We start from the raw sequence: 17,391 nt of genomic DNA, 5'->3' as shown, positions 1-17,391 counted from the left end.
CATAATCCTAGAGCTTATACACTGAACCTGTCATTCTCTCTCACCTCTCTGTGCGCCTACAAATACTAAAATTTTTTCCAAGGATCTTCTTTTCAAACCTATAAGTTTCCTTGAACCCTTTTAGTTTTCATTTCAAAACTTGTTAATTTTTCTTCAAAACTTCTTAGGAAAATGGGTAAGTTCAAACATTTAGTTAAGTCCGAGGAGGGTATGGAAAGTTTTAGGGCTAAGTATAGAATCCCACCAACAGTAGGCATGAGATACGTTGCTTAGGGGGAATGGGTGGATGTTAGGAAGACAGGAGAGGTGGTCATTCCCATGATTGCCTTCATAGAGGGAGGGATGACCATTCCTATGGGCATTATCACTAGGAACTATCTTAGGTTCTTTAGACTATCTCCCACTCAGTGCGCCCTAAATATGTTTAGGGTATTGGGGAGTATAGAAGTTGTAAACGAGAGAATGAACCTAAATTTGACCCACCACGATGTGAATTGGGTATACAACTTGCACCATCTGACGGGATAGGGATATTACCTTAAGTCAAGGTATCCCGCAGTAAGATTAATCTAGTGCCTCCCCACATCAAACAAAAACTTAAAGGAGGACTTCTTATTCTTTTTCTGGGGAATGGCACGATGGCCTACATTGTCCGACTAAGGAGGGAAAACCAGGTGGGGGTATAGTTGTAGATTTATGTGTCTTGGTTTGTATTTCTATTTTACTTCCCAATATTCTTGCTTCTGACAAAATTTTCTTCTGTGTTAATGATTTTACAGATAAAAGTTCTACTAAACCCCAGCTCAGCTTAGTCAACAATGAGAGCTTAGATAGGATTTTACGGGCTGAGGTATACGTAAACGAAGCAGACGGTCAATTGCAAGCGGCGCACTTAATCCTTGGGTACACACCAATTTCTCTTGCATTTCAAGCCCCTAAGTACGTGATAAAAGCCCGCGATCCTCGACTCCACTATATCAGTATTGCCTACGAAGGATTCGTTGTTCCAGAGGGTATTCCCATTCCTGAAGGTACATCCCTTACTCAGCCACTCTTCATAGCCACCCCTTCAGTAGAAGCATCCTTATCCCAACCCATCCTTGAAGAAGAGGAAGAGGAAGAAGAAAAAAAGTCTAGAAGGGATCGTAGATTTGTCAGATTCCTCAGAGGACTTTGAAGTGTTCAACCAAGCTCCATCTCCTGAGGGTATACCGGGTGACGTTAACTTCCACATTAAGGAGAAGTCACCACTTCGGACGAGATGGGTATCCAGAGGAAGCCCCAAAAGAGTTTGATGGAGTTAATAGAATCCCAGTTGGGAAAAGGTGCACTGGGGAAGTCTGCACAGCCAAAACTTCCTCCTCCTCCTCCCAAGTCTCTTCTACCTCCTCCTTAGCCGTCTCTGCCACCCAGACCTAATCCTGTAGATCAGAAGAGGAAGAGAGAGCAGAAAGCAAAGATGTGGTGGATGCTGGGAGGTTTTGTCCTGTTCATGAGGACGAGACCTAGAGAGCCGCGAAACAACAAAGGACTAGCCAAACCTCGCAAAGAGGGGTGGAGAGAGGGGATAATCAACCCCCAAAGCCTCGTGTTTAGCTTCTAACACCCATGCTAAATGGTGAACCCCTGAGGGAAGATGCATCACTCAAGGATTTCAATGGGGGTGTTGGATGCCATGTTGCCTCAGCTTTGGAGGGGGCTCTGTTACTCCCGAACTATATGGCCGAGCTGAGGAATATCAAGAAGCATAAGGTTTTCCTCAACGTCAAAAGATATGTGGGCATGATATGATGCTATCCTTCTTTTTTTTTCTTTTTTCTTTTTAGTTATTTGTTATGTTACTAACCCTTTTCTTTTAGGCTGTCCAAGCCACTTTTAGGTTTAAGGAGATAACCAACTCCTACTACCAGCAACTGGACGACGAGAGAAAAAGGCGGATAGCTGTTGTGCAATTGTTCAACTTTACTGATCAAAGCAATGCAAATTTAAGAAAAAAGTTAGCCGAGGAGGAGAAAGCCCGGAAGAGTGTTGACTCGACTTTGGAGAGCGTTGAGAGGCAGATTGAGGACCAGAGGCAGCTCCTTCGTGAGGCCAATGATCAGTTGGCTTCTTCCAAGGAGCAAATAGTAGCCCTCAAGAAGAAACTAGAAGAAACCCAGAAGCTCAAGGATTAGGCTGAAAAATTGAGAGCTGAGGTCAAGAAGGCAAAAGTAGAGGCCGAGAAGGCTAGGGACGAGGCTGAACAGCATGGTTATGACGTTGGCGTAGCCGAGACCGAGGATACCCTCCGGGTAGAGGTCCTTGCCGTATGTCGAGCCTACTGTGCTCATACTTGGGAAAAAGCTCTCAACCGAGCCGGGGTTAAGGCTTCTTCTGAGCTGAGAAGGCCAGAAAACATCTACCTCCCTCTGGCCATACGAGCCTCGAACCTTCCTTCTAACCAAGATGAGGTGGCCTCTACAGTTGCTGACCCGGTTGAGGAAGCACAACCTAAGGATCCTCTTCCTCCCAATCAGCAGGAACAACCAAAGGAACCTGAAGTTTCGAAGGAAACATCCTCGGATAAGGCCATAGAGGTTCCACAAGACGGGGCAGCTTCCCAAGGTTTTGAACAAGCCTTAGCTTTAATTACTATGCTTGCCGAAGGAGCCCCCAAAGAAAAAGAGAAAGCAATTCCTACTGAAGCGGACAAGCCAGTTAACAAAAACCCAAAGGACAAGCTTCAGATAAAATTGAAACATTGAATCCTCATTTTGTAATGGAATTCATTTTCTCCGGGACATGTTTTAATAAAATATGCATTTTTACTTTCTCAAATTTGTATGAGTTGTCATTTTTTTTATTTTTACTTTCTTTGTTTTATTTTTTATATTGTATTTTTCTTTCTAAGTAATTTTCATTTTGGTTGTCCTTTGTTTGAACATAATCATATGCCAGGAAAGCGCAAAGTTGATTATACAAAAGAAAAACAAAGCTTACACATATTTTTAATTGGTAGTAAGAGTGGATTGTAACCATTGAACCCGTAGCGCTATTAAGACATATTTTGAATCTATCAATCCTAACAAGTTTCACTTCAAGAAAATGTTCTAATGCTTGATCAAATAAGGCTAAGTCCAGGGTACCCCAGAATACTTTAAGTGATGCTCATGGGCTTGCTGCAAGATATATATTTATTAGATGATAACGAACCTTGTGATCTAAGGAATGGAATTAGGGGTTCATTCCCTTTAAATGCTTAAGTTTATGTTGGACTAGCATTCTAATAAGTACCATAGTGCATTAATTTTCATCAAGTCTGTGGTTGGAGGAACCTACTATGACTTAATTTCTGTTTAATTCCTCAATATATGTCAAAGGGTATTAATTTGCACTAAGTCTGTGGTCCGAGAAACCTGACATGACTTAGTTTCTGTTCAATACTTCAATAGATGTTAAAAGGTATTAATTTCCACTAAGTCTGTGGTCCGAGGAACCTAACATGATTTAGTTTCTATTTAATACTTCGATAGATGTCAAAGGGTATTAGTGAACCTGATATGACTTAGTTTCTGTTCAATACTTCGATAGATGTCAAAGGGTATTAATTTCTACTAAGTCTGTGGTTCGAGGAACCTGACATGACTTAGTTTCTGTTCAATAATTCAATAGATGTCAAAGGGTATTAATTTCCACTAAGTTTGTGGTCCGAGAAACCTAACATGACTTAGTTTCTATTCAATACTTCAATAGATGTCAAAGGGTATTAATTTCCACTAAATCTGTGGTTCAAGGAACCTGACATGACTTAGTTTCTGTTCAATACTTCAATAGATGGGGGAATGCATGATACATGGTTGGAACGAATTAAAGAAGAACTAAATAGGGCTATTTTTATTAATAATAATACCTCTTTAGGTTGTTTACATTCCAAGGATGGAGTACAGTTCTTTTGTCTAGATCCTCCAAATAGTATGCACCTATTCCTGCCACCGAAGTGATTCTGTATGGCCTTTCCCAGTTAGGCCCTAATTTTCCCCAGGCTAGATTCTTGGTAGTCCCTAAAACTTTTCTCAACACCAAATCTCCTAGGGCCAATGGTCTTAGCTTTGCATTGGTATCATAACCTTGCTTGAGCTTATGTTGGTAGTAGGACAGCTGGACCATTGCATTCTCTCTTCGCTCTTCGATCAAGTCCAGACTTTTTCCAGCAATCCATCATTACTGTCCGGGGTAAATGCATTTGTTCTCAACGTCGGGAAACTTGTTTCCAGAGGGATTACAGCCTCGGCTCCATATGTCATTGAGAAAAGGGTCTCTCCTGTTGACCGTCCAGGCGTTGTTCGATACGTCCAAAGGACATGTGGTAATTCCTCCACCCATTTTCCCTTTGCATTGTTCAACTTCTTTTTAAGTCCATTCACTATAACCTTGTTGACAGCTTCAACTTGCCCATTTCCTTGTGGATAGGCTGGAATGGAATATCTATTCTTTATCCCCAGATCAGAACAATACTGCCTGAAGGTTTTGCTATCAAATTGAAGGTCATTATTCAAGATGAGGGTATAGGGAACCTCGAATCGAGTAACGATATTCTTCTAGATATACCTTTTGACATCCACATCTCTGATATTAGCTAAAGGTTCAACTTCGACCTATTTGGTAAAATAGTCTGTGCCGACCAGTAGGTACTTTTTATTTCCTAGTGCCTACTCTCTATAAATTCATTGTATTGGACTATTTGGGCTTACGTTCATTTATCTTTTGGACTAGGGACCCAAATTGCGTCCTTACAATGTTTATTGTATGATACTAACTACAAAAATTCCAATTAATACATTGTCTAGCATAGGAATAAAATAATTAACTTGCTACTATTTAGCTCAAATAATGTTAACTGTAAGGACTGAATTTGGATTGGACCAAGAATAAGATTGGGTTTTAGCCCAACAAGCCCAAACAATGAATTTATAGAGCGTGGATGAAAGAACTAGTTCTACTCCAGAAGAAAGACAATAAAAGTTGCTGAATTAAGGTTGTTGAACACAAGTAAAATGAGAAAATCTGTCCTCGACACGGCCTGAGGAGCTTATGTTATAATGTTTTGTTGATGAACAAAGTCCCAAGAGTTCACAATGTTATTACAAAGATTTCTTTTGTTTTTTCTTCTGATCCCTTCTTACTTTTTTTTAGGTCACCTTCCCATGCTATATATTACAATCTTGGTATCATCCCTACCATACATGTGTAGACTGGATTCTAGGAACTCCTTCTTGTCCGATTCAACACTTCCCAGAACCATCAACTAGTAGCTGTAAGGCTGCTTGATCACTATTCAGGTATCACCTCTACATTAATGCGGCTAGAGAGTTGATTGGGAGGCATTTAATGCAAAGGTAGCAGCTTTTGAAGATATTTGTTGCCACCCTTTGCTTATCCCTTATCCAATGCCCAACTCTTAGTTGTGATGCAACCTTGAAGGATGCCTGAGATGATAAGACATTCTTACTGACCTCGGATCTCCATTTTCGAGATGAATTTTCTCATCGGATGTATTTTGGACTATTACATACAATCTTTACTTCTTCTTCTTACACCATTCCCATTATAACCTTATTTAACCATCCTCGGATTGGGGCCACAGGCCCAATTCATACAGTTTTAATATTACCTTCTAGATAGTTAGCCTCCATATTAACAATTACAACCAAAATGAGAAGCTAAAGCTAAATATTAAAAATAGAAAGGGAAAAAAAAAATGAAGAAGAAGAAGTGGGAGAGTTTTTGCTAGTGACAAAATTAAATTTTATTTTAACCCGTTTTAATCAACGGGATAAAACCGATACCTTATATGTTTTCATGGGTTAGGTTTCAATGACCCATTTTTTTAGAGGTTAAACTTATCCTTGTACTTAATTACTTATTGCTTCCAATTTCGACAAATTGTTTCATTCGAGTTCAATTTTGTCAGGTCTCTTAAAACAATAATATATATATATATATATATATTCTTTTTTTTTGTAATGTATTAATTTGAATTTAACATGCAATATAAATTAACAAACTAATATGGCGTGCAGTACATCAAAATTAACAAACTAAGAATCATTAATTTGTCATATCTTCTCAAAATATATATATATATATATATATGTAGAGAGAGAGAGTAGTATAAATATCTATACTACTATATATATACTACTATTTATATCTATGCTACTATTTGAGAAGTAACTTCTCTTAGAAATAGAATCATAAATGTTAAACAAACAAATAATAGATTTCATTTTGAATTCAAAAAGAGAACTTTTAAAATTTAGGATTTTTTTTTCCTTCACGTTCATCTTTTTATTCCCTAAAATTTAGCATTTTTTTCATAAAATTTTTTCGGTTTCCTTGGCCCCTAATCTTACACATTTTTTTTCCTTCTCATATCTTTATTATTATTATTATTATTATTATTATTGAGAAATGTTCTTTTCTTTATTTTGAAAAAAAAAAAAAAAAAAAACACTCCTACTATAACTTCTCATCCTTATTTTTTATTTCTTTCGTTTTCCTCTCTTTAAAATTTTCAGATTTTTCTACTTAATCTTTATCTCCTCCCTTAAAATTAGGCACTTAACTAAACATACAATCGGAGGTTTGTAACAACAATGGAATAGGATTTTTTTTTTTTTTTTTTTTCCTTATATAAGACTCCCCCACCAGGCTAATGGATTTAACACTGGAAAACAAAAAAGATTTCTCACACTCCTATGTTTTGCGTGCCTGGTAATTGTTTTTCTTGTTCTTTTTCTCTTTTAAATTTTTAATGTTATCCAGAATTTTTAATCCACATTTCACCATCTTTATCTCTTCTCTTCTTACAAAAAAATCCACAGTAGTCTCAACATATTTAAGAGTTACTCAATGACATAGGGAAAAAATAATAATGTTTTCGGCAATTTCTCCAAGTAATCTTGTACTGTTCTTTTTTTTTAATTCCTACATAGCTTTGAGGATATATTGAGTTTGAATACGTGCCTACATATTTATTCATGTACCCGTTCATTTAAATTTTTGACTTTTTGTTAATAAGATATGCAGAGAGTTTTGCTAGCATGATGGAGCTTTTATTTCCATGGCCTTAGTTAGAGTTATAGGACCAAATTCAGGACTGGTTTGGTATTATCAACAGTACTCAAATTCTTTGTCTTGCTAAGGAATTCTAGACATGATAGGAGACTGCAAATTTGTTATAGTGTGGTTTGCAATGTGTTGGGTTCTAAAAGTTTAGAACAATTAGCAAACCGTGAGCACAAACTTGTTTAGGTATAGATTTTAGAGTCTATAGGGTTTATTAGACAATACTTAAGGTGCTGCAAGTTAAAATACAATAAAAAGGAAGCTGCAGGTTCAAGAATTCGAAACATGCCAGGTTCGACCGATCGAGAGAACAGGTTCAACCGATCGAAATACGGGTTCTGTAGAATTTAATTAAAGCCCATCGATCTGTTAAGCCCATTAAGTGATTAGGGTTTCAAATTTAATTCTCCTAGTATATAAAAGAAACCCTAAGACACGTTTTGTTATAACTTTGGAGGTGCTCTTGTGAGATCTAAAAGATACCATGCATTCTCCTTTCAAAATTAATACCGAAAATCATTCTCATACCATTAGAACCAGTAGATCTAAAGTTGCTGCTACAAGATCAATAACTGCTGATGATCTGAAACCTTTGAGTGGGATCTCAAAATCATAAACGTGGATGCTTGTGTTCAGCAAATCCAAGATAGAAGAGTTCATGGAGTCGGAATAGCACGTAGTGGTGTTAGTAAGTTCTACATGAGGTAGCTTTATATTTAGGGTTTAAATCTATTGTAATGTTCCATTCTATCATGGTGGATTTGTTTACCTTGAGAATAGTTAGGTTAAATCCTCCTCAAATTTTTACCTTAAAACGGCTGGTTTCATTGGTTTTTTCCAAGTCATCATATTATTGTCTTCTTTACTTTTCTACACCAAGTAATATGTTTGCATGTATTTAACTTAGATCTCATAATTAACCTAAGTAAATACTTAGCTAATTCATTGGGTTAAACTAATCTGTTTTTAAGGGATCTAAACAAACAAACACAGTGTTTTTCATTTTAGCTATTAGGATTCAAGTAAATTTTAGGATGTGAGTTCAGAGGTTTTTTTTTTTTTTTTTTTTTTTTTTTGTCGTCGTCGTCGTCATCTTGATTCTTTGTATATTCAAGATATATACATATATATTAAAAAAAAATTTAAAAAAAAAAGAGTCACTGAGAACGCACAACACGTGTATAGAGACTAGCACATATATATATATATATATATATATACATTACAACCATTTTAATAATTTATTGATTTTAAAAGTATTAATTTTTCATGTGGTCCTTCCAAATTAATATGGAACTAAGGTGTGATGTACAACTAAGGTGTGTTGGATTCCACTTAATTTGGCGTTTACATTTTGCGTTTACGTTTTCAGTCCTTTTTTTTTCTTGCGCGTAAATTTATTGTGCAGGGGACAAAAAACACTGTTTATACACTGTTCACAAGTCCTACGGCACTATTCATACATTTAAAAATTATTTTGCTACAGTGTTTTCAGTTTTCAGTTTCAGCAAAAATAAGTTCAATCCAAACGGACCCTCTATATATATATATATATATATAATTGTATACTGCAGGTTGAAACTAGAAAGTATCTCATAAACAGGGATTCAATCCTTTCTCTCTATCGAACTGCAAAATCAATGGCCAACATTACTCATTTTCTTCAAGATTTCCAAGCAACGCCCTTTGCAACCTCTTTTGCTGTTGGTGGTCTCTCTTTGCTTATTTCCTTCTTCTTCATACGAGGATTTCGTTCAACCAAGAAGAATGAATATTCCAAACTCCCTCCTGTTCCAGGTACTTCTTCTAGTGCCTTAAATCCTTTATTTTTCTTTTGCCAATAACTCAACTTTGTAGCTTAATTAGCATCTTTTGATGTTTCTAATAAAGATATCCAAAGTTTAATTTTGCGTACCTTATTGTTATAACTATTATTTAATTGTCAAAAAGATCCTTTTTCTTCTCTTTCGGGTTTGATTGGTTTTTCATTTTGAATCTTGATATGGGCCAGTTGGTTTTTCATTTGGGGAATTGATTAATGGATTTTGGGAACATTGGGTGGTGCATGCAGTGGTTCCAGGGCTGCCAGTGGTAGGAAATTTGCTGCAACTGAAGGAGAAGAAACCTTACAAGACGTTCTTAAGGTGGGCTGAGATACATGGACCAATCTATTCCATCAGAACTGGTGCTTCCACTATGGTTGTCCTCAATTCCACCCATGTTGCCAAAGAGGTACCATTACTATTCTTTTTTTTTTTTTTTTGAGAAAGTATTACTATTCTTTCATCGTTGATTCTCATACACTTCTTATTATACATGATCCGTACGCATCAATTATTTCATATTATAAACATGAATTGATATCAAACGCCCTTATAAAAAATCGTCATCAACGAGGGTGAGAAAACAATTACCGATTTCTTTTTTTACTCTTTCGAGTTCTCTAAGGACCAGTACACCACACTAGGCCTTTATTTTAGTGCAGTGTCCACTTCAATGGCACTTTCATGGATTATTTGAGATTAAAGAAAAAGACAAACACCTTTTGAAGTGACAAAAGTATCAACACTAGTAGGGAAACTGGTGGGCTGGGTTAAATGGATTCGTTTGTGGATAGAAAAAGCTCTCAATCATAACCCCATACAAATCCAATTGCATTCATCCCCTTTCACAAGCTCGGTTTGACTTTGACCAGTAATAAAACCATTAGTGTGTAATTAATCGTTTATATATATATATATATATATATATATTATTTGGATTTGAATATCAAACACCCAAAACTAACTTCATAAGAAAACTCTTAGTTTAATAGTGAAGTAATGGTTGCGTACTATAATACCATACCCAACTTTACAACAATTTTTAACCAAAAAAAAAAAAACTTTACAACAATGAAGTCAGCTATCCATGTTGCCGATCGGCACCGCGTTTCTTTTCTGCTACTGCTTCAGTGCTTCTTTTCCATTTTGTTTTGTCTGCCATTTTTTTTTAGTATTACTCTCTTTCTTCTTATTTATTTTTTTTCCTTTTTCTTCTTTTGTACGCCCAGATCATATTTTTTTTCTTGTTTTTTTTCTCCTTGCATGCTCATTGTTTTGTGTGCCCCTCCATCTACCTGAATCAATAAAAAAAGTAACAACTCTCATTTGTGATTGAAGCGGTAATCTATGTTAAAGTCAAATCGTGGCAGCACGTGTTGTCAAATCGTGGCAGGTGGTTTTTAAAAAGCTGAAAAAAAGTTAATAAAAAAAAAAAAAGATTTATATGATAGTTGGAGCATCCGTAGAAACTAGTGAAAAATTATGCTATTTTATTATATTAAATGCCTATTTTATTATTTTATCATATTATTTTACATTTCATTTATCAAATGTTTTATAATTTAATTTTTTATATTAAAATAATATTTACTACACATTAGAATAATATATTATCCTCTTCCCCATTTTCATCAATAACAACAACAATAACCCACATCGTAGATCAATTGCCACAGTCCACAACCACCGGCCACCCCCACATATCAACCACCGACCACCAATATCAGCCACTACTATATAAAAAAATAAAAATAAAAAAACCTCAAACAAACACTACAACCAATATCAAACGCTACAACCAATATCAGCTCCTACACAAAAAAAAAAAAAAAAAAACACCATCAACCAAAATCTCATACCCATCCCAAATTTCACACCTACAACCCGATCAACCTACCACCATCAACCAAAATCAGCCAACCACCAACAATCAAAACAACCAACCACCAAAAAAGAGAGAGAGATCGGCGAGATTGGAGCGGCAGTGACGATGGCAATGACGATCGACGATGACGACGGCGATAACGATGACGATGACGATGGTGATGATCGGAGTGGTCTCACCCATGCCGCTTACGCCTCCAACGACGATGACGATGGCAATGATCCAATCAGAGTGGCCTCGCCCATGCCGCTTGCACCTCCGACGGCAATGACGATGGCGATGATCCGATCGGAGTGGCGATGATCGAAGTGGTCTCACCCATGCCGCTTGTGCCTCTGACGATGATAACGATGGCGATGATCCAATTGGAGTGGCCTCGCCCATGAAGATGTGGAGTGTGTCATTTTGTTCTTTCTCTGTTGAGGGAAGAGCTGGGTCTGATGTGAGAGGAGAGAGAAAAAATAAAGACCAAAAGTGAGAGGAGAGAGAAAGCCAAATAAAAAATATTATTGTAACGACCCTGCCCCAACTGTGTAGATATTGTCTTCTTTGGGGCCCATAACCCTCATGGTTTTGTTCTTCCCCAGGTTGCGCTGAGGAAAATGCCTCTACACATTGAAAGGAGGTCATTCCTTATAAACAAATTTCCATATGCTTCTCTAGGCGATGTGGGATCTCATGGAATGCAAGACCCCCCTTTTTGGGTCACTACAATCCACCCCCCTTATGGGCACACGCGTCCTCGCGTGTGGGGCCCACACTTCCGACTAGGGCATGGCTCTAATACCATCTGTAACGACCCCGCCCCAACTGTGTAGATATTGTCCACATCTGCGCTATACCTTAAAAGGATTAGTCACAATTAAGGTTCTTTTTAGTTGTTAATAAAACCCAAATCTACTTAGTAAATACCCAATGTAGGACTCATTACACACCCACACACATCATATAATCAATCAAATTGGGCCACATCTGCGCTACACCTTAAAAGGACTAGTCGCAATTGAGACTCCTTGCAGTTGTTAATAAAGCCCAGTTCAACCCAGTAAATACCCGATGTGGGACTCATCACACACCCACACACATCACACAATCAATCAAATTAGGGGGCATCACAATCTCCTCCATTTAAATTCCTAACGTCCTCGTTAGGGCCACTTTGTGGGGTAATGTCTCTGAGCCCACATGGGATTACCGGGCCGGCTCTGATACCATATGGAACGACATCGTCAGGTTGCACTGAGGAAAATGCCTCTACACATTAAAGGGAGGTTATTCCTTATAAATACATTTCTATATGCTTCCCTAGGCGATGTGGGATTCTATGGAATGCAAGACCCCCATTTTTGGGTCACTACAATGATACTTATGTAATGACCCAAGGAAAAAGCGCTAGCCACATCTGTGCTATACCTCAAAAGGACTAGTCACAATTGAGGCTCCTTGCAGTTGTTAATAAAGCCTAGTTCAACCTAGTAAATACCCGATGTGGGACTCACCACACACCCACACACATCACACAATCAATCAAATTAGGGGGCATCACAATTATTTTGGTTTACCACATCTGTCCGTACCGTTGCAAATTTGCAACGGTACAGACACAAATGGTATAATTTTGGCACATATGCAACATCTAATAGGAGCTGTTTTTTGTGTTTGGTGTGGGATATGTGCCAAATACTAGATATTTGGCACATATCCCACATCTACTGTGGGTGCTCTTATAATCGATTAATTAACTTCAACAAGATTTGAGTCTTGTGACAAATGATATAATCCTAAAAGAAAATACACATACCCACTTCACCTTTGTGCAAACCAATCTTCTTCATTTTCTAGGTTTTTTTTTTTTTTTTTTTTTTTTTTTCATTATCTATTATTAATTTTGGACATTTGGAATGGAGGTTGATACATTAGGTAAGATATGGACCCCTAACAAATTTTAGGTTTCAAATTTTATAAGAGTCCAAAGATAGTGATACATTACATAGTGTTTGATGTCTGCGATTTGAAATTCATCCTCCTTCCCCACTTAGATTAACATCCAGTGCAACTGGGTGAGGATGCAATTCCTCTTAACTCTCTTACAAATATTTTTCACTTTTTTTCAAATGATAGTTTTTCCAACTCATTTTAAGGTTGTTACCAAATATAGAAAAATAAAGTAATTTTCTATAAAATTCTTTTTAAAAAAATACTCATTTTCTAAAAAAATATTGATATCGAAACAAGTAGATCGAGTATTTTAAGTTCAATACAAACAACCTTGTTTATTAGAATTTTTTTTTTTTTTTTTTAAATCTACATAAGCTTAAAATAGTCCAAGAATATATTCAAAATTCTTAAAAGTTTTTGCATGTGATCTTTTTATTAAATTACAACCTATCCAAACATTCCTCATTTCCTTTGTCATTTAGAGTCTGTTTGGGATTCACTTATTTTGCTGAAATTGAAAATGTTTTACTAAAAGTACTGTAAATAAAGGTAAAAGTTAGTTGAAATAGTACAATGAGACCCATGAATAGTACCAAAAAGTGCAACAGGACCCATGAATAGAAATAAAAATAAGCTGAATAATAAAATAAGTTGCCAAAAATAAGTTGGCAAAAACATATTTTTTCTATATGTTGTCAATTGCCTCATCTCTCTTAACTAGTTAGCTACGTCTAATTCTAAAACTATCAATAATACATTGTTGCCAAACTCGGAACTTATCTGATTTCTTTTAAGAGCCCATGAACACGTTTGCAGCGTGTGTAAATACCAAATCAAATAATTATTTAAAATTTTGAAGAAAACAAATGAAATACCATAAATTACATTTTTTTTTTTAAATAATGAGAAACTAATTGCTTGTAAAAAAAAGCCATGAGATTCCAATAGGATACAAATTAATTAATATTGTAGTTAGGCCCGTCAAAATAGGTTGGCGGGTTGGGTAGCCATGAATGAACGTTAACCCAATTATTGATGGTGGCAGGCCTTGTTGGACTTATGAATAAAAATGTTAATCACCTTATTGGCGTCCTGTTTAAATGAAAGAAATGATAGTTGCAACTTATCAAAAAAAAAAAGTGGGGGCATTTGAAGTCTAGTTCCAGCAACAAGCAATGCCATTGAGTTATAAGACACTGTTATCACAGTTTTCAGCACTTAAAGCACTGAAAAATGTGGTTTAAACTCTGCTACTAAATGAGCTCTTAGTTCAGGCTTTGCTCAACAATGCTACACGCACAACTTATTTCATAACTAATTGAAGTGACAGCTTGTGAATGGTGCAACATAACTAATCACCATTGATATTATTGTTATTGTATGTAAATCACAATCTACTATCTCAACAATTTTGAAAATTATTGTGTCGTTGGACTTATTAGTTATTAAACTAGTAAAATATGAGATTATTCAAATAGCCCCCCTTAAGAGATTTGGAATTGGAATCCAAGTTAGAACTAGGTAATGATCAAACTCTTCTATTCAGAAATTATTTTATGTCTACCAGGCATTATTCACTCCCTGATTTCAGCATTTTGACTATGTCAGTCCTAATAAAGTACCACGAGATCGTTCTTATGCTTTAAGAGCATCCACACTAGATGTGGTAAATGTGCCAAATGCCAAATATTTGGCACATTTGAGTGAAACTAATATGAGCTGGCCATATAAATTAAGATAGATTTGGTTTCAGTTTATCAGAAATAGTCCTATGCTGAGAGTTTTCTTGTATATTTTAGGCACCACCTTTTGCTTTACTAAGATTAACCATGTTTATTTTCGGCAGTACTAGAATCCCTTTTTTGATTCATGAACAAGCAAAAATATTTCAGTTCCTCTTAATTTGTTGTTTTTCTTTAAGTGCTCGAATGTCCATGAGAACCACTAAAGTCCTTGAATTTATTGGATCAATGCATTAAGGACACTACGGGCCATAAGTTAATAATAAAGATGTTCCATTTGTTAAATTTTCTTTGCTTTACCGTCAACATTCTCATGCACATACTGGATGATAATAATATACACGGAATTTAATTTTTCTGGTTGTGTGTCAGGCTATGGTGACCAGATTTTCATCCATCTCAACAAGAAAGTTATCAAAGGCCCTAGAGCTTCTCACCAGTAATAAATCTATGGTTGCAACAAGTGACTACAATGAGTTTCACAAAATGGTAAAGAAATATATAATCGCAGAGCTTCTGGGAGCTAATGCACAGGTTGGCTCATATAATTTCGTCCACCTATTTGTACCCTCCATCACATTATCTACTATGCCAAAAATATGTCTAATAAACATATCCATTTGTTTTTCAGAAGCGACATCGAATCCACAGAGACACTCTGATTGAAAATGTTTCAAACAAATTACATGCTCATATAAAGAACTCTCCTCTTCAAGCTGTGAATTTCAGGAAAATATTTGAGTCTGAACTTTTTGGACTGGCAATGAAACAAGTGAGTTTCTTCATTTTGGTTTAATATTAAATATGTGCTAATTAATAAGAGTGACTCAAGATTTGTTGTTGTTGTGGCTTGTAGGCTTTGGGATATGATGTGGAATCACTTTTTGTGGAAGAGCTTGAAATCACTTTGTCAAGAGAAGAGATATTTAACGTTCTAGTGTCTGACATGTTAAAGGGTGCGATTGAGATTGATTGGAGAGATTTCTTCCCATATCTAAAATGGATTCCAAATAAGAGCTTTGAAATGAAAATTCAGAGATTGGCTTCCCGCAGACAAGCAGTGATGAATTCCATTGTCAAGGAGCAGAAGAAGCGCATTGCTTCAGGAAAGGTAATGTTTTTCAAATTAGCCTGAGGACATAATTTTTCATAACTAATTTTATGCATGGCGTGTTGTGATTGGTACATAATAAACGTGATATCAGTAAAGAAGTCATGTGATATTGACGTTGCTCCAATCACAACTCACTGCATTATCAAGTTATGGAACATGTTGTGAAAAAAGTAGCGTCCCCATTGATCTTAGATGAGCAAAATTACTATGAAGTTTCTTACAGTTAGTATTGTAACTCACCTTGGATTTGGAACAGGGAGAAAATTGTTATCTCAATTACTTGTTATCTGAAGTAAAAACACTTACGGAAAAGCAAATTAGCATTTTGGCATGGGAAACTATCATCGAGACAGCAGATACTACTGTCGTTACAACAGAATGGGCCATGTATGAACTTGCTAAAAGTCCAAACCAGCAGGTAATTAATGTCAATCACAATTTTGGTATTAAGGTTTGATTATAATTTTGCTGTTTTAGTACTATAAAATACCGAATATTGTACATGCAACAGGATCGTCTTTATCAGGAAATCCAAAATGTTTGTGGGACTGACAAGATTACTGAGGAACACTTGTCTAAGCTTGCATACTTGAGTGCTGTTTTCCATGAAACTCTGAGGAAGCACAGTCCAAGTCCATTAGTACCTTTGCGATACGCACATGAAGACACCCAAATAGGAGGGTACTATGTTCCTGCAGGGACTGAGGTTGATTGTTTTCTTATTTTATCTTATATCTGTCCATGAGATTTCATGACTTGTTATTATCTCTGCTAGCAAAATTTGACTTGGAACAATGTTGCACAGATTGCTGTAAACATATACGGGTGTAACATGGACAAGAATCAATGGGAAACCCCTGAAGAGTGGAAGCCAGAGAGGTTTCTTGATAAGAAATACGATCCAATGGATATGTACAAGACGATGTCATTTGGAAGTGGAAAGAGAGTATGTGCAGGTTCACTTCAGGCATCGTTAATAGCATGCACATCAATAGGTAGGTTAGTACAGGAATTTGAGTGGAGGCTGAAAGATGGAGAGGTGGAAAACGTGGATACTCTTGGACTCACTACTCACAAACTCTATCCCATGCAAGCAATTCTAAAGCCTAGGAATTAATACTACTGTTTAGTTTCATTACAATAAACTGTATTAGTGACTAGTGATCAAAGCCCAGTGCCTCTTTATTTATGCTTTGTAGTTAAGAAGTACTAATACTTCATTTAAGATGCTGTATTCGTATCATATCTATGCTGTATCCATATTATATCAGTGTCGTACTGGCCGTTTTATGTTATAATTTTCAGAAATTTCTTGTGTTGCTGTGTTTGTACCTATGTTCGTATCCTGCCTCCTAACTTTGTAGTGCTTCACTGCTTCTAGTCTAGACTTTCATGAACAATACTGTACCTTGTCATATGAAAAAATAAAAATAAAAATGCTAGATTTTGAAAGGGAAAAAAATATATATCGTATTTCATATTCCTAGAACAATACATATATATATATATATATATATACAGCAAATTATTATTATTATTTTTTTTCTGTAAAATGTAAAATTGAATCAAAGACATTTTATAACTACGTACGTGAGGGGGGAAAATTTAGACGGATCCACAAATAGATCCTAACTTAACGAATTCTCCTTGGGCCGAGCTCCTCTGTGCAAACCCCGCAAGACAAGTAAGGCCTACTCACATTAGCCATGATCAATAGTAAGAAATTGATCTTAGATGCTCCGATGATTAAGTTAGGTGAAAATGTATTTGTCAATATTTTTC

The 17,391-nt window shown here is 36.2% G+C and overlaps 1 protein-coding gene across 1 annotated transcript; it reads left to right on the top strand.

Annotated features, from left to right (window-relative positions):
- Positions 1-8,696: 8,696 nt before the first annotated feature.
- On the top strand, positions 8,697-16,922 carry LOC115977868 (ent-kaurene oxidase, chloroplastic-like). The gene is made up of 8 exons (XM_031099892.1): positions 8,697-8,904; positions 9,179-9,339; positions 14,868-15,029; positions 15,127-15,267; positions 15,352-15,606; positions 15,866-16,027; positions 16,121-16,315; positions 16,415-16,922. The coding sequence occupies exons 1-8, from the start codon at positions 8,748-8,750 to the stop codon at positions 16,724-16,726; spliced, it is 1,545 nt and encodes a 514-aa protein (XP_030955752.1). The 5' UTR covers positions 8,697-8,747; the 3' UTR covers positions 16,727-16,922.
- The last annotated feature ends 469 nt before the right edge of the window (positions 16,923-17,391 follow it).

The sequence above is a fragment of the Quercus lobata genome, chromosome 2 (assembly GCF_001633185.2).
Source record: "Quercus lobata isolate SW786 chromosome 2, ValleyOak3.0 Primary Assembly, whole genome shotgun sequence".
Taxonomy (NCBI): Eukaryota; Viridiplantae; Streptophyta; class Magnoliopsida; order Fagales; family Fagaceae; genus Quercus; species Quercus lobata.
The sequence above is the reverse complement of the archived record's forward strand: the minus strand, read 5'-3'. Positions and strand labels throughout refer to the sequence as shown.